At 34.3% G+C, this 26,756-nt stretch overlaps 1 protein-coding gene across 1 annotated transcript; it reads left to right on the plus strand.

Annotated features, from left to right (window-relative positions):
- On the plus strand, nucleotides 1–26,382 carry TMEM106B (transmembrane protein 106B). Its single transcript, XM_010357715.2, is given in 9 exon segments — nucleotides 1–218; nucleotides 3,628–3,846; nucleotides 7,265–7,328; nucleotides 13,210–13,369; nucleotides 18,736–18,876; nucleotides 19,441–19,461; nucleotides 19,463–19,491; nucleotides 20,114–20,167; nucleotides 20,902–26,382. Coding segments are annotated over 8 exon segments (825 nt in total). The 5' UTR covers nucleotides 1–218; nucleotides 3,628–3,629; the 3' UTR covers nucleotides 21,041–26,382.
- The last annotated feature ends 374 nt before the right edge of the window (nucleotides 26,383–26,756 follow it).

Genomic DNA, 26,756 nt, shown 5'->3' on the forward strand with positions numbered 1-26,756 from the left:
CTCCGGGAGCGCTCTGCGCAGGCGCAGGTTACAGCAGCGCTTGGCCTCTGCTGATGCCGTCGTTGTCCTACCCCTCCCCCGTCCCAGCTCTGCGGCGGCCGCGCGCTACAGGCCGGTCGCTCCACCCCCCCGGCTCCCGGGACTGTGGACTCCGTGACCCTGTCCTCGGCCCTGTCCGCGCCGAAGCAGCCTGGGACTGCGCAGCGCCCCGCGTGCCGGTGAGCGACCCCGGACGTGCAGTCCCCAGGTCCCCTTCCGGAGCAGGGCTGAGCGGCTGCGCCGCGGCTTAAGCCGGGCCTGACAAGGAGGGGAGACCGCCTGGGTGCTGGGCCCGCCGCAGGTACGACGGCGCTCAGGGCTCGAGATCGAGGTGCTGTTTCGCCTCTTATGAGGCCCAGCCAGGGAACACGGGGCTTCGGCCCAAGCCCGGCCTCTGGGTTGCCTCAAGGCCCTCACCCCTTGAGCGCCAGGTGGCCCTCTTGCTTTTGCTGTTGATGAATTTTCTTGCCATGGTGCGGGGATATTTTTCACCTTTACAGAGTAGACTTTGTGCTAGGTGTTGTTTATGGAGCTTTTTAAAGGCGCTGGTTTCCTTCGTTCTCAAGCCCTTTTAGAACTAAAACCAGTGTTTGCACAGACGATCAGGAGCCATTTAAATTGGAGTGCTGTGATATATTTTTTCTCTCCAAATTGAGTCTGATATCCATGTTGGCTTTCAGTAAAGGAAGGAACTGCTATAATAACATTGAGCACCGAGAGGTTGGAGAAGAGGGTCTAGCACCCCTTTTTTAAACCATTGAGTCTCCAAGAATAAAAGTGGTTAAACTTGTCAGTTCTCTAAGGAAAATCTAGTAGAGAAGGCAAGGGATTCCCAGTTTTTGACAAAGTCTGGCACTTGTCCAAACACCTGCCTAAAACAATCGATCACGGCAGCTGTTAGATTAGGACAGAAAACAGGCCCAAACGGAGAGCCACTTGAGTTTCCCTTTCTGTGTCTTTTCTCTCAATGCCCTCCAGTAAGATGCAGCTTACACCCTGGCTGTGTTGACTGAGATCCCAGAAAGGGTGCCTTTAAGGCTGAAAGGGTGCCCTTAAGACCTTGCTGGTAAGGCCCAATGATCCCAGTTCAGCTAGTGTTCCGCATAGACCCCAGGGTCACTCTGTGGGGACAGTGCTGTTAAGTCTTCCCTAACCTACCTGTGGCTGGCAGGTGTTGATTTGACCGGGGTATTGTGTCACTGAGCCAAATTAAGACAGTGATTTTTTAGAAGTCATAAATCATTTGTATTTTTGATGTGGGCAATTACTTTTATAAATACATAGGTTTTTTTTTTGAAAGAGTGAAAATCTTATTTTACAGTTTCGTTTGTACACCGTTTGTATATTTTTTTATTCTGTTTGAGTGACAGCAACAAGCGGATGGCATGCGAGTTTTATTTTTTTATCTTTGTATTTATTTTGTATATATTCATGGGCAATTTGCTACAAGTGCAATTTGCTACATTGATACATGACATCCTAGTGAAGTCAAGGCCCTCAGTGCATCCAACACTGGAGCAATACACATTGTACCCACCAAGCAACCTCCCATCAGGCATGCCAATTCTAGAAAGTAAAAGTTTCTTCATACTCTAGGATGAATTGACTTATTTGGAGTATCTGTTTTGTTTAATCAAATAAGTGAGAATTTTTGAAAGAAATACTATCTGTCTTAATGTCTGTAATCTATTTTTAGGAACCGCTAAAAGACATATCAAATTTAGAAGGAGTAGAATTATGTTACTTTTAAGTTTTACTTTTTCACTTTATTTTTTCTCAGGATATAAGCAGGAAAATGCCAGCAGGGTGTATTGTATGACTATTAAGTTCTTTTGAGCTTTAAAAGGGTATGGCCTTAAGTATAAAGTTACTTCATTATCTACCTGCAGAAGTTATTTTTGTGTAGGCACTAGTACTAATTATTTCTACTTAGATTTTTACATGTGTATTTAATTTTCCCATGTTATTTTGATACTCTTATCCTAAAAGTTTGCAGTATTCTAAATTTTGCTGCTTTGTAAATTATATTTAATATTTTGGAACATTGGCTTCATAATTTTAACTCTGTCAACTGCTGAATGAAAAAAACTTGCATGATTTTGGAATTTTGGGGCTTTTTATTGTTGTTGCAAGTGTTTAAATGTTTAAAGCAAGAAATTTAAGGATGGAAGAGTGGTGATTGTATTTATCACAAAGGTGCATGAATTTTCAGAGGCTGAAACGTACTCTTTTGAAGTTACTTGGAGAGATACATCAAATACCTAGCTATCATCTGCCCAAAGCAATTTTTGCCTTTGGTGCCAACTGGTTAAAAGGTAGAATGTATTTTTGTTTTATTCTAAGGAAAATGAAACCTGCATGTTTCTTTTCAGAGAACCTGCAGATGTAGACTTTTGTCAGATGTTAATGTTTGAAGGCCCATTCTCATCATAAGCATGATAGGATATCATTTCACATTATTTTCTTTAAAAAACACTTCTGGGCTCTCGTAAATGGCTCCTTTGTTTCAGACATTATTTTGATTGGATATTATCCTAATCCAAAAGGTAGTTTAAACATTCTCTTAAAATGTGTTCTGTAAACCAAAAATAAAATTCTGAGCCCCCCAACTGACTGAGTGGACCCTGCTTCTCTGTCAAGGGCATTGCAAAGTAAACCTAAAAATGTGATTCTGGCCATGATGAAAAGGTGGGCAGAGGGGATTGAACATACCTTGTTATACCTTCCTCCCTTTGGAATTCAGGCACAACTGACCAGCATTAATGAAAATAGAGATGTTTAAAACTAACAAAAGAGTCTCTTTGTAGCAGTAAGATATCAAATCCCAACCTGACTCTAATATAGAATCACTTGACAGATAGCAGGCCCTGAAAGAAATCAAAATATCTTACCCCAAAATATATTTCTTTGAAATGGCCTTGCAAAGCTGTCTCTTGTGGGGAAGATCCACATTCTGTACAGAATTCCCTTTCCTTTCCAGATCTTTTCCTTAATCCAGCAGAGATTTAATCAAGACTGCAATATTTTAAGGTGTACTAAGAGACATTTACAAACTATTCTCTCTCAAGCCTGCTACCTGGAGGCATCATCTACATAATAAGAACCTTGGCTTCCACAACCTCCTCCCTTGTCTTAACTACAAGCATTTCTTTCTGCTGACTTCAACTCCTCAGGTAGAGTTTAACCCGTTTCAACCAATTGCCATTAGGAAATCTTTAAATCCACCTTTGCACCTATGACCTGGACACCCCCCAACCTTCCACCCCTGCTTCAAAATGTCCTGCTTTTCTGGGCTGAATTAATATATACCTTACATGTATTGATTTATGCCTCTGCCTGTAATTTCTGTCTCCAAAATGTATGAATCAAGCTGTAACCCAACTACCTTGAGGACATTTTCTCAGGACCTATTGAGATTGTGCCTCAGGCCTTGGTCACTCATATTTGGCTCAGAATAAGTCCCTTCAAATATTTTACAGAGTTTGACTCTTCCTTTACTGTTCAAATTAATTAGTGTAAATATCTCATAGAGTTCTTGAATGTACTTTTTTCCCTGAAGTTTACTGTAAGATTTTTATTTTTCTTTAGACATGGGAAAGTCTCTTTCTCATTTGCCTTTGCATTCAAGCAAAGAAGATGCTTATGATGGAGTCACATCTGAAAATATGAGGAATGGATTGGTTAATAGTGAAGTCCATAATGAAGATGGAAGAAATGGAGATGTCTCTCAGTTTCCATATGTGGAATTTACAGGAAGAGATAGTGTCACCTGCCCTACTTGTCAGGGAACAGGAAGAATTCCTAGGGGTATGTGTTATTGCATTGCTTTCCCTTTAAATAATGATTTCAGGTATTTGCTCAAATACTATAAAAACTATGGGTCTCAGGAACCACCTGTTTTAGAAGACTGTTAGAATTAAAGTTGAAACATCATATCAGTTATCTTCAGGCAAAAAGATGCAAAAGAAACAAATAAAAAAATATTAATCAAGGTTCCTAAAGCAGTCAAGAAAACCACCTCACTACCTCTAGTATTTTTTCATTCCCTCCTACTATTGTAACAGATATTCACTGTCTTGTGAACAAAAACTTTTAGTCCTATTTGGCATCTATAGAGATGACATTATAGTTATTTGCTACTTTGCTATATCAGATGTTAGAAGCGATTTAAGTAATTTGTTGACCTAATTTTTTTTTTTTTTTAAGAGATGAGATCTCGCAATTGTTGGCCAGGCTGGTCTTGAACTCCTGTCCTCAAGCAATCCTCCCATCTCGGCCTCCCAGAGTGCTAGGATTATAGCAGTGAGCCACCATGCCCAGCCAGAATTAATGTGTAAGGAAGCTTATTCTTTCATGTTATTTTTAAAATTTTATTATTTTTAATAATAAGGATAGAATTTCCCCATGTTTCCCAGGATGATGTTGAATTCTTGGGCTCAAGCCATCATCCAGCCTTGGCCTCCCAAAGTGTTAGAATTACAGCTGTGAGCCACCACGCCTGGCCAACCTAATATTTTCAATTCATTATCTAAAGAAGAATAAGCTGGCTGTGCCATAATCAGTTATTTCTAAAAGAAACTCTATGAAGAGGGATGGTATGTGAAAATGAGCCAAATTGAAAAAAAAAATTGTTTGTGATATATCACAGGGGACGTCAGAAGGAAATAATCCTCTATGTGCTGCTTATAAGTTACTTTAGGAACAGTGGCAATAAGTGGAAATAATAAAGATACCTTATGCTGTTCTCATTATCTTCTTGGTGAAAGTTGATATGTGACCCTGGAGACACCCAGAGGGAAAAAGGACAAAGTGAAAGTATAAAGTATACCAGAGTCTTAAAAATGCTGTGGGTTGGAATTGAAGTTTACATTTGCATTGGCCTTTGAGTATGATGGTTTTATCTTCACAGGGATAGTAGCTGTTTAAGAATAAAATAATTATTGTAGTTGAAGGGCTTAATGCACCAGACTCAGGGGGTAGGGGAGTACTGTTTTACCAGTCTGGTTACATTTTTGAGGTGTGACCAGTAAACTTTTTTGGCCACCTGGATACAGATTATGGAAAGCAGGAAATCAAGGATGACTGCAGACTTTTTTGTTTTTTTAGGTTCGTTTGTTTGAGCAACTGAAAGAAGGTAGTAACAATTTATTAAAATTGAAAAAAATATTGTTTGAGTGTATATGTCACAGGAGAGTTCAGGAGCTCAAGTTTACACATGTATATTTGGAGATACCTATTTGACATGGAAATGGATATGTTCATTAGGCAGTTAGTTATCATAAGGGTCAGAAATTCAATTGCAGGGCCCAGCCTCAAGTTATCAATGTATAGATGACACTTAAAGCTTAGCTGGATGACAGCACCAAGCTAGTCAGTGCAGATAGCAAAATGAGACCCTAGCACTGAATCCTGAGACACTGGCATATCAAGGTCAGTGAAAGAATTAACAAAGGACCCTGAGAAAGAACAGCGAGAGAGGAGGAATCACTGTGTCTGGTATCATGGAAGATAAGTGAAGAAAGTGTACCAAGGAGAAAAGAGTTACCAAATGTTGGATGCTACTGGTAGATTAGGTAGTGTGAAGACTGAGAACTGACTATTAGATTTGGTGATACGGAGGCCACAGGAGAGTTTAAAAGAGCAGTTTTGGTAAAGGCATGTGTAGCATGTATAGAGTGGGCTCAATAGGAGATGTTACATAGAGAGAAAATAGATTTTCGGAGGAGTTTGGCTCCATAGCAGAGAGAAGAGAGGTGGTCCTTAGAAGGGGCTGTGAGGTCAGGAGAGGGATTTTTTTTTTTATATATGTGTATATATAAGATGGAGTGAATAATAGACCCTGATGAGAATTATCTGTAGAGTAGACATTGGTAATTCAGGAGATACGAGGAATTATTAGAGTAATGTTCTTGAACAGACGAAAGGGCAGATCTGCTGCACAGGAGCAAAGAGCTGCTCTTTTTTCTATAAAAGATAAGTTATAAACATGGGTAGTTTGTTCTTGGTAATAAAAGAGAAGGTAAAGTATGGACACAGAAGCAGGTAGGTGGATAGATCTGATAGTAGAAGCTTGTAGAAATTATCTTCTGTTTATCACATAATGAACTAAGAATGAGGATAGCGAAGAAGATATTAAAGATTTGAAGAGAATTGAAGTTATAAAATTGTGGTCTTGGAGAGTCAGCTTGAGAGTATGAACTTGGGAAATGTAGTATGATTGTTGACTTCATTGAGTGCTACTTGACATGAGTGATCAAAAATGAAACCAGTTGTGTATTTTTCTGTGTCCATGTTTAGCTGTGTTGATATACACATAGGAGCCAGAGGGTAGGTTTTAACCAGGGTTGTAGTTTTAGCCAAATGAATACCACTAAACAAGGTGAGATACGTAAACACACAAAAACACAAATATCCATATTGTATGTATTTGTATAATTTTGTATAATTATATATGGGTGTGATGGGGGAGCACAGATGAGAGGAAGAGTATAGAAGTGTTGGAGGGAATAACAGAAGCATTTTAGAAAGCTTTTAAAGAGAACTTGACTATCTGGTACCTTAATAGTTAATATGATAAGCCAACTTCTAATAAGCTTATAAAATTGGCATTTAAAGGTCCATTTATCCTTTAAACTTACGGATTTAGCTCAACCCAAGAAAGAAAGAAAGGATTCTGAAGTGACTTTAATGTGAATTGGGGTGAGACCTGAAAGGACCCTGGAAGACTCATTATGTAGGGGGCTCTTAAAGCTTGAGACTTCTACTTCAAAAGCCAGTTTTGGTTTTCGAGGGGGACAGTGTCAGAAGCTCTGCAGTGATAGAGGTTTCAGGAAAGGGAGATAGCAATATCTTTCTTCTTTTATCATCCAGACAAACAAATCAGAGTCTTAATGGACAACAGTGAAGCAGAAGGAAGGCCTGGTAAATTTAGCTCTTCTGAAAGCTGGGACTGTTTAAAATTTTGCAGTGGAAGAAAAAGTAATGGAGCCCTCATTTGTTACATGTGTTTTTTTTTTTTTTTTTAAGCTCGACATCTAGGTGTGGAAAAAACACACTGTCTTCTCTAGAACTTCTGCTGGGTACTTTCTGAAGACTTAACAATTTACTAAAGGAAAGAGATGAGTGCCAGATGATATTCTGGTCTTTCCAAACCAGATTGTGATGGGGAGCCATTGTATTTTTAACTAATCATAGTAATTTCTAAACCTACTTCTTTCACATTTAGGGCAAGAAAACCAACTGGTGGCATTGATTCCATATAGTGATCAGAGATTAAGGCCAAGAAGAACGTAAGTGATTCTAAGAATATGGCAGTGTTTTATGTTTTATTTTTGTTTTTTGTATTTTTTCGAATTATGTATAAACAACTCTAGTTAAAACTATTAAAAGGAAAAATGCTGTCACGTTGTTAAATTATGTCATCATATGCTTTGTATCCTTAAACAGACAAACAAAAAAGGAATTTCTGTTTGAGGTAAGGTCTTGAAAGCAGTATGGTATCTTTATCTTCTCAAATCTATGGAAATAGATCTAGAATAACAGTAGGAAACACATACACTCACATAAAATTTTCATTAAAAATTGGATAAGGTATGCTCCACAACCCCAGAATAAAAATTGGTATTTAAACATGATGACAACAGAGACCCCAGCTGGCTTAGCAGCTGTGTGGAGGTTGTGAAGGAAAGCAAAAAGAGAGTTACTAAGGATCCTATGAGCCCTGATACACAAAGCAAGTACTTTGTCCCAAAAGAAGAGGACACCCAGCAAATATTTCCAAGAATAATCTGCAAAAATGATAAGATTTGCATGCTGTAGCTTGAAGAAAGTACAAAAAGACCACAGAGATGTACTAAGCATCTTCGAGAAGATCAGAAGGAACTGGACCATCCTAAATCCTCAGCGACCTTAGGAAATGTCAAAACAAAAATTCTTGCAAAAGGGTACAGATACATATCCTCAAGAAAAAAGTTGTTGAGTAGAAAACAATGTCTACAGGACAGGAGTTAGGAATGAAGGAGAGAACAGATTCAGATATTAGGGAGATCATCTCAAAACTGTGGCGATAAATACACATGGAGGCCATGTTTTCAAATACTTTGTATATCAACAGAGGATGGATCCCTTGAACAGTGAAGCTAGCAAAGTGACGCTGGCATATTCCATCACCAAAAATGGAACCTTTTCTTAAAAGTACAAAAGCTCTTTTCATTTAAACATGAGCAACTGGAAAGGATCACAAAAAAGCATTATACAAATATACTTTTTAAGAAATTGAAGAAAGTAAGCTGAGCAAAATAGTGACACTTTAATAAAGGTATATGAGAAGAGTAGATGAACGCTTTAACTTAATACTATATATAGAAGCTACAACAGGACAGCATAAGGCAGAAATTGAGAAGCTCAGAAATGAGATAACTAAACAATCAGAGTATGTGAAAAGAGAATTTACAGACCTCTGGAAAGAATTGGAAGAAAAACACATCCACAAAACTGGAAGAACACAAGTACAAATACATTGGAAGTACAGTCAGAGAAATAGAACATAAACAGGAGGAATGAAGACATACACAACAAATTAATGTAAATGATTTGAGAGAAGTCTGAAAGTCAGATAAACTGAACATGTATGTAATTGGAGCATCTGAAGAAAACCAAAGGAATAGAACTGAACAAATGCAAAACATTAAATCAAGAACACAGAGACCTACATATTGAAAAGACATCACAATCCTGAAAAAAATGAACCCATGTTAGTGAAATTCTTGAACTTTAGTGTTAAGAAAACAACAGCAAAACTCCTAAATACCCAGGCAAAAGGATCAGTTAATTTATAAAGGTTAGAAAATCAGATTGACATGCTGCTGCTTGACTACAGTGCCTCAAACAGATAAGCAGTGGAGTGACGTATTTAGTCATCAGGAAAATAAAACGCACCAAAGATTTTATAAATAGTCTGACCTTTTATTACAAAATGTGTAAATAGATATGAATATGAAGGAAATTAGGATGAATCCCTTTATAACCTAAAAGTGGGAGAACTTTTTAAACTATTATTTTGAATGCAGAAGAGGTAAATTTGATAAGATAAACTTTTACAGAATGAAGACAGAACCTTAACTGTAGTCAAAATACAAATAGCAAACTGAGTAGTAATGTTTACAAATCATATCACAGACAGAGGGCCAATATCCTTACTCTAAAAAGAGCTTCAGAATTTGAGAAGAAAAAGGCCAACCTCCAAAGCAAAGTAGAAGCTATGAACGGCTAGTTCACAAAAAAGAAATGCAAATGACCTTTAAACATTTGAAAAGATGTCCAATCTTGCTCATAATAGAAATGCAAATTAAAACTACACTTAGATGCCATTTCTGTCACATTGGCAAAAATCCAAAATGTTGACAACATACTTTGTTGGCAGTAGTGACTGAAAACAAGTATATTCATTCCTTGCTAGTGAATGAAAATGTGGCATTATTTGCCAAATTACATCTGCATTTACTTTTTGGCTCAGGAATCCTACTTTGAAAAATTTATTCTAAGGATAGTTGTCAAATATAGTAAATTGTATTTGCACAAATTATTCATTGTGCCAATGTTTGCAGAAGCAAACAGCTGGAAACAATGTAAATACCCATAATAGAGGATGATGGAATGAGATATTCCATGTACACAATGATAAAATGGAAGAACTATTTTACTACAGTGTGATATTGAGAATGCTTTTCTTTGAAAACACCACACATTCACACCCACACACATATACACACAAACAGACTGACTTATAAGCCCTAAGGACTAAATAGATTATGATGGATTCACCCGCCCATAAGAAATTAAAAATAAAACGCTAAAGTGTAGAAAATCGAATAAAACCAATCAAATAAAACAATGGGATGATAAACCAAATTAATAGAATTGGTTCCCCTCAGAGTTTGGGAAGGAATTTGGAAGAGGGAGTGGATAAGCAAGTAAAGAGAGTGTGTGTGTGTGTGTGTCTATGTGTACATATTTTTTACATAAAAGATGAAATCAAAAGTAAAAGTAACTGCCAAAAATTGAGATAAAAGGAAACATTATTATAACTGTATATGAAGTTGGTGACACTAACAAAACTGAAAGATTTTCAGTGACTTGAAAACATTGTGCTATGATTGTAGATGTCTAGTAAGTTGTGTTCCAAATGGCAAAGAGAATCACAACAAATTTTAAACTGTACTTAATAGTTGCATTGTTAGGAGTACCTTTGGTGTAGTTTGGAAATTTTGTATGTAAATAACTAATTATGTAAATCCCTTAGGAAGCAAGATTTTTAGCATTAAGAACAAAGAGATACAAAATCAAAGAAATTGAATTGTCCACTTTTGACCCAAATAGAATAATGCCTGAAATACTTCCACCTGAAATCACTAAAAAAATGGACAAATATAGTAAACAGTATTTTCCAACATTGGACATCAGCCAGCACAGGGCAGTGATTCCTGAGAAAGAAAAAAACAAAGGAGATACGCCCTATAATTGCACCAGCAAGCCCTGTGATTGTACCAGCTTACTGTCTGAGGAAGGTTCCAAGCTGCAGCACAAGGAAGGAACCAACGCAGGCAGAGCTCAGTGGTCTTCCTCAATTGAGGAGATGGAACTGGGTGTCCAGAAAACCAAGATGACTGGAGTTAGCAGGGCTGAGTACCAGACGGTAGAGAGCTGCAGAGGGTGCTCTTAAGACTGCAGCTGCGTCCTGGTCAACATATATGTGTGGGGAACATACCTAAGGCTGAGGAAAGACCACCCAATAGGAGCAGAGGGAATAGTCCTCAGAGCTCACACAAGGCCAAGAACAGTTGTTTCTCAATTTGTAGTAAAATTATAATATTTTGGGAACAACTCTGGGTCTTTATTCCTTTACAAATTAAGTGAGTTGTGGTGAGATTAGAAAATTATTAGTTGCTTTTGTCTGTATACTTTAGCTATGTCATTTAATCCTCAAACATGGATTTTAAAGTGGAAGAGAAGTAAACTGCGTTAAATACTGTGGGTAGGAAATGGCAAAAATGGAATTCTAACTTGACTGCAGATATACCACACAACTTTCATAACTTCATCAGCACCTTTATAACTCCCAGGATTTGGTTGCTATCGCTAGAGCCATAAGAAAAATCATTGCTAATTAATTTTGTAATGGAGACATATATTTTGTCAGTAAACTAGCCAATTTTTCAATTTGGAATGAAATACTACATGGAATGTTGTTTTATTGTCCTACGAGGTTCAATAATGTTTGTTATGGCTACAAACTTGATATACAGAGTAATTTAGAACATGATTCATTTATTTACAACTAGGACTGACTCATAAGCCCTAAGGACTAAATAGATTATGATGGATTCACCCACCTATAAGTAATTAAAAATAAAACCCTAACGTGTAGAAAATCCAACAAAGTTCAGATTTTATTATGATGTTAAATTCTTCTTATGCTTTTTTATGTATTTTGGTGTATTGTAGATACTATAAACGTGTTTAAATTTCCTATTAGGTAATTCAGTGGGGATCACTACCCTACTCAGGTTGAGAGAGTCCAGAATGAGTAAGTGGGAACTACTTCGTTTGCTCAAGACAACAGTATGGACTTAGTAGCAGTGATTTAGCAAATTTGTGTTTGCTTATATTATTTTGTTTTTTAATAAACCAGTTTGCTCTGTTCTTAACTTGGGCAACTTAAAACACTAAGAAATATTTTTAAAATATCTGCAGGAGGCACTTTAATAGTTGTTGTAATACATACAAAGATTAAATCCATCAGAGCATTTAGAACGGAATTGGTGGCGAAGAGAGAGTGGAAGAAACAATAAAATGGAAAATTTTTGTATAAGTAGAATGTAAGGAAAATAAGAAATAATTGTCATGCAAGACTCAAATAAAAGAGGATGTTGTGGGCATCCAGTAGAGGGCTTGTATATTAGAGAGAACAGGAAATAGTCCTTTGAAACTCTGGGTTTGAGGTTAACCTTGAAAAGAGGAAATTTTTGCCTACAAATATTGGAAAGAGCAAGAAAAGGAAGTAATACATTTCAGGAGAGTTAGAAGAATGTCAAAGACATGTAAGGCTTAGTTTCTTCCTTGTCTTATACCTGTGTAATATATCTTTTGATTAAAAAAAGAAATATAACACCACCTTCAAAGCAGAGTTGATCAATGTAAAAAATATTTTAAAAACTGAGTACATAAGTACTTTGAGATGAGAATACTCAAAAAAGAGACTATAGTAAGAATCATTTATGAGGCATGTGGTTATGTCATTTTTTTTTTTATTTTAAAAATATGGAGGATGTGCAGGTTTGTTAGATAGGTAAATGTGTGCCATGGTGGTTTGTTGTACCTGTCAACCCATCCCTTAGGTTTTTAAGCCCAGCACGATTAGCTATTTGTCCTCATGCTCTCCCTTCCCCAACATTATTTTTAAGATGGTTCTGATGAGCAGTCACTTTAGGGGATCATGCAATGGCAAAACTCACGTGAAAATTCCGCTTCAGTGAATTCAGAGGGAGTTTTGAAATGTGTATTTGTATGAAGCTCCTCAACTTGATTCTAATGTGAAAACTGCTCTGGCAGTCACTAAAGTAAATGTTCTATTGTTTTTAAGCCCAAAATTTCAGTGTCCAAAAATGTGATTCCTTTTTTTTTTTTTTTTTTGAGATGGAGTCTCGCTCTCTCGTCCAGGCAGGAGTGCGGTGGCATGATCTCGGCTCACTCCAACCTCTGGCTCCCGGGTTCAAGCTATTCTCCCGCCTCAGCCTCCTGAGTACCTGGGATATCAGGCATGCATCACCACGCCTGGCTAATTTTTGTGTTTTTAGTAGAGACGAGGCTTCACCGTGTTGGTCAGACTGGTCTCGAACTCCTGACCTCATGATCCACCCACCTCAGCCTCTCAAAGTGCTGGGTTTACAGGCATGAGCCACTGCGTGCCGCCAATTTCATCTTTTGAAGGGAACATCTTAACACTTGGTAGACTCAGACTCAACGATGCCCAGTACTTTCAGATGTGAAAATTTGGTAACATTTAATATATGTTGCTGCTAATATACAGGGGAAATTGAACATATCTTCTCTAATGTTACATTATATAATTCTTGATGCACGTGTACTTAAATACCCTCTTTTCCTTTTCAGAAAGCTGTATGTGATGGCTTCTGTGTTTGTCTGTCTGCTCCTTTCCGGATTGGCTGTGTTTTTCCTTTTCCCTCGCTCTATCGACGTGAAATACATTGGTGTAAAATCAGCATATGTCAGTTATGATGTTCAGAAGCGTACAATTTATTTAAATATCACAGTGAGTATAAATTTATATGAAAAATGTTTAACTTCATTCTTTTATCCTATTAAGCAGCACCTTTGTCCCCATTGAGAAGAGATGTTTGTTAAATGTGACACTAGTCAGTGTGCTTTCTGTATGCCTTTGCTGTATTGACCTTCAGTACCATTTCTGGTTCTGCTAAAAATAGATAATAAATACTGGCAATTCAATATATGCAGAATCATTTAGCATTTGAAAATGTCTTTAGGAGGGTAAAATAAACTAAAAAAAGAAAAAAGGTATTACAATTTACTTTTCAATATTTGACTCTGAATAACTTCTAGCAAAGTGTTGACATAGTTGATTTGATAGATTTTATAAATGTAACATTTTCATTTCATTGTATTTGGGAAATGCAGTTTTTGCCACCTTTAACAGACCATTCCTTTATCAGCTTTAAAGATGACATACAAGTGACTGGTTTCTCTTTTGTAAATTAGCATATGTGAAAATGCCCTGTGTTTTTTTTTAATTATACTTTAAGTTCTAGAGTACATGTGCACAACATGCAGGTTTGTTATATATGTATGCAGGTGCCATGATGGTGTTCTGCACCCATTAACTTGTCATTTACATTAGATATTTCTCCTAATGCTATCCCCCTACCCCACCACAGACCCCAGTGTGTGATGTTCCCCACCCTGTGTCCGGATGTTCTCACTATTCAATTCCCACCTATGAGTGAGAACATACCGTGTTTGGTTTTCTGTCATTGCAATAGTTTGTTCAGAATGATGGTTTCCAGCTTCATCCGTGTCCCTGCAAAGGACATGAACTCATCCTTTTTTATGGCTGCATGGTATTCCATGGTATATGTGTGCCACATTTTCTTAATCCAGTCTATCATTGATGAACATTTCGGTTGGTTCCAACCAAGTCTTTGCTATTGTGAATAGTGCCACAATAAACATACATGTTCATGTGTCTTTATAGCAGCATGATTTATAATCCTTTGGGTATATACCCAGTAATGGGATGGCTGGATCAAATGATGTTTCTAGTTCTATATCCTTGAGGAATCGCCACACTGTCTTCCATAGTGGTTGAACTAGTTTACACTCCCACCAACAGTGTAAAAGTGTTCCTATTTCTCCACATCCTCCAGCATCTGTTGTTTCCCGAACTTTTTAATGACTGCCATTCTAACTGGTGTGAGATATCTCATTGTGGTTTTGATTTGCATTTCTCTGATGGCCAGTGATGATGTGCATTTTTTCATGTGTCTGTTGGCTGCATAAATGTCTTCTTTTGAGAAGTGTCTGTTCATATCCTTCGCCCACTTTTTGATGGGGTTTTTTGATTTTTTTTCTTATAGATTTATTTAAGTTCTTTGTAGATTCTGGATATTAGTCCTTTGCCAGATATGTAGATTACAAACATTTTCTCCCATTCTGTAGGTTGCCTGTTCACTCTGATGGTAGTTTATTTTGCTGTAGAGAAGCTCTTTAATTAGATCCCATTTTTCAATTTTGGCTTTTGTTGCCATTGCTTTTGGTGTTTTAGACTTGAAGTCCTTGCCCATGCCTATGTCCTGAATGGTATTGTCTAGGTTTTCTTCTAGGATTTTTATGGTTTTAGGTCTAACAGTTAAGTCTTTAATCCATCTTGAATTAATTTTTGTATAAGGTATAAGGAAGGGATCCAGTTTCAGCTTTCTACATGTGGCCAGCCAGTTTTCCCAGCACCATTTATTAAATAGGGAATCCTTTCCCCATTTATTGTTTTTGTCAGGTTTGTCAAAGATCAGATGGTTGTAGATGTGTGGTATTATTTCTGAGGGCTCTGTTCTGTTCCATTGGTGTATATCTCTGTTTTGGTACCAGTACCATGCTGTTTTGGTTACTGTAGCCTTGTAGTATAGTTTGAAGTGATGCCTCCAGCTTTGTTCTTTTTGCAAACAATGTGTGTTTCTTAAAACATTGTTTTTGGAAGGACTGTGTAGCCTTGCCACTCATGAAAACAAAACAAACAAAAAGCTCAGAGAGGTTTTCTACCTTTTTTACATGTTAACATTTGTTTGAAAAGAGCATGGTTTGCTAACTGTTGAATTAGGAAAAGGGATGATGTATATTGGCCAGCCATGAAATATATGTGAGTGACAGTGATCTGCCAGGAAGAGTGATAGTTGTTTTTTCTTGCAGAGGTGAATGGTATGGTTAAGGTTGAGGTAGAGATGTCTATAGTGGTGGTTGGAAAGAGGGAGGTTTGTCGGGACAGTGAGTGAAACGAAATGTTATGTTAAAGTGGAATCACTACTTAATTGCAGAGAAAAAGTAACTCCCATGGATCCATTTATCCTTATTGCTTTCTGTCAAAAGTTGCCGGTTTAAGGGCTTCTTCTTTAAAAACAACAATATAGGAAAATATATATATATGTGTGAATAAGACATTTATAACACAATGCTAATTGTAAATTGTTTTACACAACTAGGGAATTGTTGGGTATTTTCTCAGCCCTTTGGAACAAGGAACACATTTTCTTTTTTGTACACTGTTTAAAACATTGACCAGACTTTTTTTGGCCTACCTCCAAAGCCTTTTTTAGTGTCAAAGAACATAAATATGTACTACTAATAAAAAGCCATGTGATGTTTTCTTTTAAGTACCAGAAAGTATATTTAAATGTGAATATCATATTCTATTTTAAATAATTTTGCAGAAATTCTCACATTTTGGAATACTGCCACTTAAACTGAGACAGACTGAACATTAAATGAAAAATAAGATTATTATTTGGATGAACATTAAGTTTAGACAACAATAAGAGGCTGAATTTTCTGTACATTATCAGTATTTTCAAAATATAACTGCTTTGCTTTCTTAAAATTAGTACATATTAGTAGTGCTACTTTTTAATAACATTTGCCTTTCTACTTACAAAAATATTTGTCATTATAAGACATTTGAAAACTATAATGTATAAAGATTTTTACTTCTACTACTTAGGTCGAACTATTACCACATACATATATTTACAAGCAATGCATATACATTTACAAATGTAATCATTCTCACGTGTAAAGGATACACACACTCATTCACGTATATACAAATGCACATTTCAACTAGGTCACAGTACATTTTCCCATGTCAAATGGTCTTGTGTAGTCTTTTCCGTGATCCTATTGTAATTAATTCAACCATTTTCTTAATGGAGGTTTAATTTTGCTATTACAAATATTCAGAAAACATCTATGTGCTTAAACTTTGTTTCCATTTCAGGTTATTTCTTTAAGATAAATTCCTGAAAGTATATTTGCCAATTAAAGATGATAGGTAGTTTAGGGTCTTTGTTAATAATTACAATGATCTCTTTTCATCTTTTAAGTTAAATGAATTCTCACTACTCTGAGCAACAAATGTCTAACCTTTATTACTAAATTTTTATTTATTCTGACTCATTTTTTGTTTGTCTTAATTCTCATAAACATTTGTATTCTCAACCTGTTTTGTGTCATTGATCCTTTAAATATTCTAATGAAACTTATGGACAGTACAGAAAAAGACAGGTACCAGCATAATTTTGCATATACAAAGACTTCCAAGATTCTTCTAAATTTCAATCCTTGGTCTTATCAGAAGATCCATTGACATCAAATTAACTATATCTTTCCTATCATGTCTAGAAATGAAATTGACATGAACATTAAGAACCAGATAAAATGTTTATATATTTAGATAAAGGTTATTTTTACTATGTTTTAGAACTTTTTTGAAATTTCTTTACATTTGTGACTATACCAACGTAAATGACTCCATAAATGTAATCATATAATTGCTGACTCTAGCATATTCTTTCATCCTTTTTTACTAAAACTATTTTCTCTCCTTCAACTCATCCCATATTGCATCTTTTCATATCTTTCTCCATATTCCTGTTAACATGTATATATACACTCACATATTCAGCTTTATAAAAATCAGTATTTTTAAAAAATATTATTAAGTACTTACTTATGTACATCTTGGTTTTCACATTTGTTAATACCTTGTAAAAATCTTTCCTGATTATCTGGCTTGGTTCTTTTTGATGGCTTCATAATTTTCCATATAAGGACTTAATATAATGTGTTCATTGTTTTATGAATAGAATTCATTTTATTTTGAGGATTTTTTTTCCCATTTCAAATGACACTGTCATTAGCATCCTAATGTTTTTATTTCTGTGAAATAGGTGCTCAGAAGTAGGATTGCTAGATCAAAGTCTGTACATAGTTCTAATTTTAATGTATATGACTGAATTACTGATGAAATGGCTGTAACACTTCACATATTTGCTAGCAGTATAAAAATATACCCTTTTCCCATATCTGGGCCAGGAATAGAATTTGTTGCTTTCTATAAAGTATACTAGTTCAAGGAATTTAAAACAATATTCCATTTTTACTTAAATTAACTTTTTCCTAACTGTAAATGAAGTTGAGCATTGTAAAATATTTTTGGACCATTTAGCTTTGTACCTTTTTGATTTGTTTATGTATATTCTTTGTTCTTTTTTCATTTCCTGTTAGAGTTTTGTCTTTTCAATTTGTAAGGGCTCTTTGCATATTCTAGATTATAACTGATGCTTACAAATATTTCTTCTATTTATCATTTAGTGTCTACTGATTTTGTTTATGATACCTTTTGGTATGACTGTTTTAGATCTTTTATATATCTATTATTTTTTATTTAACATTTTTAAATTTTTTAATGACTGTTTTCTACAGTAATTTAAGACAATTGTAAATTAGAAATGTATAAGGTGATCCCAGCTATTAGTTGTTATTTAAGCATGTGAATGATGTAACCACATTTCTCCCCAACCAACCAGACTTGAATCTAGCCCATTTCTTCTTCATAGTGAGCTGGTGTAAATCTCTACTAGTGTATAAGTTGAAATAGCAGTTTCTTTTAAACAAAAAAGATGATTTTAGGTACTATTGAACATTTTAAATGATCATCTTTGTATTTAATAGCATAGCAAACAGCTTACTAATAAAGTTTGTGGAGACGTGTATATATTGAGTTAGTAAAAATGTAGATTAAATCTTAAAATCATTTTTATTAAACATTTGCTAAGGCCACAAATAAATTTTCTGACATTAATTTGTCCATATTCTGAAACTATACATTTTCTCTTTTTTTAAATGTTGAATCATGTGTTTATTCTTGGCATATTACATACATAGTACTCATGCATAAAACCAAATAATTGGTTTAATTTTCTTTGACATTTTGGTATTACTTTCTTTTTCTTAATAAATGAAGCATAGCCACAGCTGAAGTTACTTTAATTTTAAATGCATATTTGTATGTTTATTTTTAGCTAACTTGTACATTTTCTGTCTCCTTTTTTGTAGAACACACTAAATATAACGAACAATAACTATTATTCTGTCGAAGTTGAAAACATCACTGCCCAAGTTCAATTTGCGAAAACAGTTATTGGAAAGGCACGCTTAAACAACATAACCAATATTGGTCCACTTGATATGAAACAAGTAAGACTCAATCATGAAATACTTTGTAAGAGTGAAATGAGTATCAACTTTGTATATCATATAGCTTGAAGGAGGTGGGGAATTTCCTCAAAAACTTGATTTAGAAATGTGTCTCCGCTGGGTACAATGGCTCATGCCTGTGATACCAGCACCCTTGGGAAGCTGAGCTTGGTGGACTGCTTTAGCCCAGGAATTCAAGACCAGCCTGGGCAACATGGTGAAACCTCATCTCTACAAAAAATACAGAAATGTGCTGAGTGTGGTAGTGTGCACCTCTCAGTCCCACCTAATGGGGAGGCTGATGTGGAAGGATCACTTGAACCCAGTAGGTCGAGGCTTGCAAGCCGTGATCGCACCGCTGTACTGGGTTACACAGGTGAGATCCTGTCTCAAAGAAAAAAAAAAGAAAAAGAAATGTGTCTTGTAGACTTACAAGATGAAATCTTTGAGAATCAAGCTTGTAAAGGGAGAAAATTTTCTAATTCGTTGAAGTTATGAAGTATATCTGAAATATTTGATGTTTTGATCCTATTCTCTATTGATTTTTTCCCTTTTGCCTTTCAGATTGATTACACAGTACCTACCTATTATAGCAGAGGAAATGAGTTATATGTAGTAAGTTCTGATTTATAACTTTTTATTATCAAGTAATGAAATGTATAAAATAAAGTATTAAGAATATACATGTTTTTTAATTTCCATAATCAGTCAAAAAGAGTACATTATGCAGTATTCTGGTTTCTGATCCTCTCTGTTCTTCTTTTTCAACATATATAATATTCATGTATATATATACATAAAATTTGTCGTTTTTTTTCAGAATTAGGGTCACTTTATTTTTAGTTACTATGTTAACTATGTTACTATGTTAAACTTAGTTACTATATTAAAATAATTATAAATTTTCATCATCTTTTGAAAGCTTAGATATAGAATTTTAGGGTAAATAACAACCTAGTTATCAAAATTTCAGAAGATGAGCAAAATATGTAAGTAATTTATAGCCTGCATTTAAACAACCCTGCAACTGCAGTGGTGTGAATACATACATGTTTTTCTAGTAAGAAGGCATGAATATATCAGTCATTGTTTGAAGTATAGAAAATGCTCAACCAATAAATGCTTATTATATATTCTTAGGTAGCATCTGTTAGCTTTAATATAGGAAGGAGAATTTATATTTATAAGTTATAATGTAATAACTTGTATTTGTTCATGTTTTAATTTCTTTTAACAGTGATTTCTGTACTCTGATATCCATCAAAGTGCATAACATAGTACTCATGATGCAGTAAGTACGAATCTTTTTTGAAAGAGATATTGCTTGTCAAAATTCTAGATTTATAACATTGGCTTATAATATACACAACATCTTTATAAATGCCACCTCAGTTGGGTTTTAAGCCTTACAAGAGTGCTGTGAGGTTGAGTAAATATCACCCACTTTAAAAATCAGGAAATGGTTGGTCAGAGAAGTAGTGAAAGACTACATGACTGCTAAATAGTGAATCTGGATGTCACAAGAGTTCAGGAAAATGGAAAGGATACGGTGAACTGAGCCCCACATCCAGTTCCTTACTCCCTTGATAAGTAGTCATTAACAGTAATAAGAAGTAGTAATATTATTGGTTTGTAAATTGGGTGTTATCTAAGCCAATAAAACATTGTTGGTTACAGGTTTGGTGTTTTGACCGTTAGCTGACATTTGATTAACCTTTTTTTCTATGATAAGAGAACCATGGTCACTTTTAAGCATATAATGAACTTTTATATTTTTAACAGAAGATAATTGTCTTAAAATATTACATTTATTATGTGTAATTATATCGACAGGGCTCACTCAGCTATCCATTTTTGTTGTCTGTTAGGGAAATGCTCCTTAAGAGGACTATGTGCACAATATTAAGTTATCATTAATCAAATATTCTCTTCTAGGAGATAATTTTTATGTGTAAAAGTAGTCTCATTATGGAAAAACTTCTAATATAACTATTAAATGTCTCTCCCCACTTACATTATTTTTAGAGTTACTGTGACAACAACATACTTTGGCCACTCTGAACAGATATCCCAGGAGAGGTATCAGTATGTCGACTGTGGAAGAAACACAACTTATCAGTTGGGGCAGTCTGAATATTTAAATGTACTTCAGCCACAACAGTAAAAACTGGAAGAGATGGATTTAAAGAAGAAATATCTATTGATGTTTCCTACACTCTCAGTGAAGAGGTATATCCTAATAGGAGGTCTTAAATTGAACAAACCTAAAGTTTACACTTCTATTTTAAGAATACAGTTAAAAGTATGTGGACCTGCAGTTCTTGTAACTCTCCACTCTGTGTTAATGATGTATTTGTACTAGGAGCTTTTACTTGAATCTAAATTTACTGTTTGACTTCCTTCTCCAGCCTATCCCCTACAAGGAAAAGCTGATACTTCCCCTATAGTACAATAAATAATTATTTAAAAGTCATCGCTCCAGTCACTACTGAAAACATAATTTTGGTGATAAACATAATTTGAGAAACTTAATTTCTGAATGTTTTTATAGAAAATTACTGAAAGTCTATTATTCATGGAAGACTTTTAAATAACCTTTTTTCCTGTTTTATAAATTCCCATTGTTATATGGTAGTATTTCAGCTACACAATATTTTAGCTTTCAGCTAAACATTTATAGCTTTTCATCTGTTGACACTGTAATCATCTGCATGTTTTTGTTACTTACTTCAAGTTAATGATTGCCTAACACTTGTAAGCCAAAATAATCTTTGCAAAATTCCATACCTGAAATTTTGAAAGCCCCTAATGTTTTCACACCTCTTTCTGTATTATAGTTTTGTGAAATCTTTGTGTGATCTTCAAACATTATCATTTAATGTACAATACTGTAAATAAACTGTGCATGGCTTTTGTACAGCTTTAGTAAATGTCAAATAAAGTGGTACAGATTCATTACAAGTTTCTCGTAAAAATACAATAAATAGGAAAATGAAATTCAGAAACCCATAGATTGGGAATAGGTTCCAATTACGTGTTGGATCTGGCATAAAATAAATTTGAAATACTTTGATGCTCCATTTTTTTTTTTATGTTGCTTTTCATGCTAGAGAATGGTGTAGACATATTTTGCAACTGTTAGGTACCCAGTTATCAATTTTATCAATATTTTACAGAAGGAAACTTTTTTTTTGATAGAAATTGTTCAAGAAATCCTGTCATTAAATGATGGTGGCTATATCAAAACAAAACCTATTTAGAAATTTAATCACTTTGCACATCACTTGAAATATGACGCCTCTAGTAGTTACTTTTTTATAGTTTTCTACTTTTAGTTTTAATTTTATTTAAAATTGTTTTCAAATATAGATTATTGACTTACTGTGCTGTTTTATATTTTCAATATCATTTTTCATTTAATTTTTTTTTTTTTGTTTTTTCACTTGCCAAGTTCTAGGGACATTTAAAATAGTATCACTAAGTGTAGGAGTGATGATACCAAAAAATGTAGGTGGGTTGAGATTAATTTCATTCTGTTTTCTCATGACAGAAATCAGGTTTCCCTTTCCCCATCCCCTAAGTGCCTAACTTAGGTCTGAAACAGCCTGTTTATTAGTCTGACTCTCTCAAGCATAAAACGTAAGCTTTATTTGTTTAATTCTGCCTTTAAACACACTCAGGTTTCCCCTTAATTTTCATATTATTTTCTCCAGGTTTTCCTGAGTGAATATCTTAAATTTGTTGAATGTGCTTTTTCTTTTTTTTTTTTTTTTTTTACACTAGTCTTCCCTTAATTCATTGCTAACTCAAGCCATCCTTAGTATTAAACCCAAAATCAGTCCTTTAAGTTCATTATGGCCTTTCTAGTAAAAAAAAAAAAAAAAATACAACTTCATTTTCATTTTTTTCTGCTATATTTTCTGACTACTACTGCATACTTCTTTGATACATTGATTCTGTTTGTATTTTTTATATCATTCTCATTTTCTCATTTGACATGATCTATGTCTATATATGATATAGATCCCCTTTTGTCTCAACATTTTTAATTATGTGACTTCAAAAATCACCTGTATCTCTGGTAGGGCTTCCAAATCTGCTTCTCCATATGTGATCAGTCACCTGTCTGCTTTCACATTTAGCTAGTGAGCTACACATTTACTAAAATGTGTAAATTTTACACATTTAGTGACTGTAAAATCAAAAAAATGTTAAAGATATTTTATCATATCCTTTCTATTATGTTCCCACCCTGTCCTCATGTCCCATTTACTTCATTATCACCATTCATTTAAAATTATCTTTTAGATATGCTCATACAAAAATCAATCCTTGTTTTCTTGCTTGTGTCTTTTAACCTTAGAAAATTTCTTGCTTATGTCTTTTAACCTTGGAAAATTACATTGTGTAAATTAAACAGATTTTTCTGATGATCTGTGCTTCTTATATCCTATTAGAGTGCATGCATAGTATCTGCTGAAAAGGATGGAAAGTAGAAGAAACATTTGCTTTTAAGTCACTTAATTTTGAATCTTTTTTCATTTTTTGAATTAAATTGTTTTTTGTTTTTTTTTACTACATCTAGTTTCACCGGAGTTTGAGTCAGAAAAAAAAAAACAAGAATTTGCAACAAGTAAAAAAGATAGAAGAGAAATTAAGATGGCATGTGACTACTTTCAGAGAGAGTTAAGTAACTGTCAGAATCAGCCTGGAACAAAACAGGCTGTAAATTAATAAAACTACAAACACACATTCAGGTGAAGCAGAAGTATAGCCATAAAACATCTAGAAAGAGTGAATGAGGCTTTTAGCTTTTCTTAGGTCAGTGTCCAATGTGCTTTTTCCCATGGGAATAGGATAGGTATTAATACACTTTTCTAGACTGCTCTCAGACCTTATCCAGAGGACATGGTAAAGATATGTTACAGAAATTTTTCTGATACTTCTTGGTATAACTTTCTTTTAAGTTACACCCTAGTAGACTGGTCATTCTAATAAAATCCAGTACTATAACAAACGTCTGTATGTTGATAGCACATTGGCCCTTTTTAGAGTTCTTTCCTATGTTTTTCTTACATGATTTCCCACAGTTCCATGAGTCCAACAAAGGAGAGTGATAGGCTCCTTATCTTTTAGAAGGGGAAGGAAAGGCATGGAGAAGTTGAGGGACTGGCTGAAGATCACATACATAACTAAGTAGTATAATTGGAGCCAGACCAAGTGTCTGTCTCCCATATCTGTGTTCTGTCGTTTAAAATATATATTGGAAATCCCTGCTGACTCAGATTGGTATGATTAAAAATGAGAGGAAAGTTCAAATAGTAGTGACAATCAAACTAATACTGCTGGACTAAGATTTTGGTAGCATCTAAAATGTTTTAAGTGAAGAATGAACACTTATAAAATGCTTTGGAACATAATCTCTAGCTTAATTTTCTGTTAAAATTTAGTACCCCTTCATCATTCCAATAAAGATTGATCCATTGTCTAAGGAAATTATTTATAAATAAGAGATTAGTGTATTTGAGATTTGAAATAAGAATAGTATGAAAATATTAGATACCACATAAATTGTTTGAAATTACTAAATAACCATCTTCAGTATGGAACATTTAAATGGCTATATTTTGTGTACAGTTTTCCTGTGCATTTTTTGTTAGGCCAATGAAGCAATTATTTTCTCTAAGAAAATGACAATAAAATATAGCACACTTCAGATTGTCTGATTTACAGTTTGGAAAGGACACTGCAATGTTCAAATAGGTAGGAGACCATCAAAAACACAATTAAAATAACGTGTTAGGAGACTTGAAACTTTAGTCCAATAAATCCTTGATGATTCTTAGCCTTATTATTGTGATATAATTCTAGATATTTTCTTGGCGGGCATGTGCCCAACTCTCCCCTACCCCATTTTGTTTGTCTTTTAAAGTTCTTAGAATAAACAGTTATTTATATAATAATTATATTTTATTTAAGAAAATAGTTTGTTACTTTTTAAAAGATGTAAATTTTTAAATTTACAAATACATATGGGTCTTTGATAAGCAATATGAATTGAATTTCAGGTTACTAGGGTTATAAGCAAAAAGTTGCTTACCATAATGTCATTAGGTCATGATTTTTAGCTCACATCTGGAAGCAGCAACTACTTGGCTCAAGTACATATAAAAGTAATTAGTTTTATTCTCTCTTTTTTATAAAATTGGGTTTCAGATAAGATGTTTATCTTACACTATTTTAGGAAAAAATTTTACATGTTTGAGATGGTGGAGTAAAAAGACTGTTAAACATTTATTTTAAAAAATTATTTTTACATTATAACAATATATTTATGATGTGTTTAGATGAAAAATTTAACTTCTGTGTCCCAGATCTACTTTCAAAGTGAAATTTTCATTTGTCAGCTGAAATTTCTGACTAGAACTAAGATTTGTGTATTTTTGTGCTTAGTCAGAATATAAATTTCACAGTGAATTTTTGAAGTTTGTCCTTAAATTGGATAAAATCAAGTGATTAAAGTTACTAAAGAGATAAAAATGGTAATTTCCATTTTTAAAACTAATTTGGTTGTGTTTATAGTTATTCGCACAAGTATTTATCACAGACTCTAAATTGAAAAATAGAGTATGATCTATATTTGACCCTAAAATTGTTCCATTAATTAACAAAGATATGGCAAATTTTTCATAACTAAATCTAAGTCTTCTAAAAGGAAGCTGTTACCCTTCTGTTTTTAATTACATTAATTGAAATGTGTTTAAGAGATGATTTCAGCATATTTTGAATATTAAAAAAAACAAAAAAGGATTAGTATTGGGCCAATGGCCAAAAGGTATTACTACTACCATGTAGATTGTTATAGTTCAAATTGTCCCACTTCCCCAAGAATTTTAGAAACTAGAAGTCTGGGAGATACTGTATCAGCTGTAGTTGGGTAATTCCAAGTGCTGATAGTACTATTCATCTTTTTTATTACTGTGTCAGATGAAACAAATGCCAAGTTGCAAAAGATGCAGATTTTTATTATATAATGGTTTTAGGCATAAATTATTAACAAGCCATGCCTTGTATGTTTCATCTTATATTTTTCTTTAGAACTAAACTATAACAGATTTTGGAAAATGATTTGATGTGCTTGCTCACTTGATTCACTTGGTCAGATATGTGAATGATGGTATTACCTAGATTCTAGTCCTTGATTCTAGTTATATAATAAATAATAATATAGAATGTGAAAATATGTTTTGGCACTTACTGTTTATATTATGTAGTAGCCTCCATCATGACACACTACATTTATGAATTGAGCAGTTCTGTAATTGTAATTATTATTGCTGTTCATGTAACAAAACATGCTTATGATAGTAGCAAACAAATAGAAATGCCCCCAAAATGCTATTTTTTTAATTCAGTTGTAACTATTACTCTTGTAGTTGTGTATGACACAATAAAATTTGTAAAAAAAATTTTAGCATGAAAAATAAAATTTGTATCACTCATGTATTTTGGCTATGCTTCTGAAATTTCCTTGACATAAACAAATCAGTGTAGATATTGAAAATCTTTTACCTTTAATCTTTTTCATCCTTATGGTCCTTATCTGAACTCCACTTTAGCATTCTCTTTGATTTCTTTCTTTCATTCCTTTAACTTGCAATCAGTGCTCAAGCTTTATCCATTCTACCTCTGTAATGTCTCTGGAATTTATCTCGTACATGAAATTTCCCTCGATAGTTATGGACGTACCTTGGAGATACTGCAAGTTTGGTTCCACCCCATATCGATAAAGTGATATAATAAAGCAAGTTACACACCTATTTTTGGTTTTCCAGTGCATATGAAAGTTATGTTTACATCATACTATAGTCTATTAAGTG

This window comes from Rhinopithecus roxellana, chromosome 6 (genome assembly GCF_007565055.1).
Source record: "Rhinopithecus roxellana isolate Shanxi Qingling chromosome 6, ASM756505v1, whole genome shotgun sequence".
Taxonomy (NCBI): Eukaryota; Metazoa; Chordata; class Mammalia; order Primates; family Cercopithecidae; genus Rhinopithecus; species Rhinopithecus roxellana.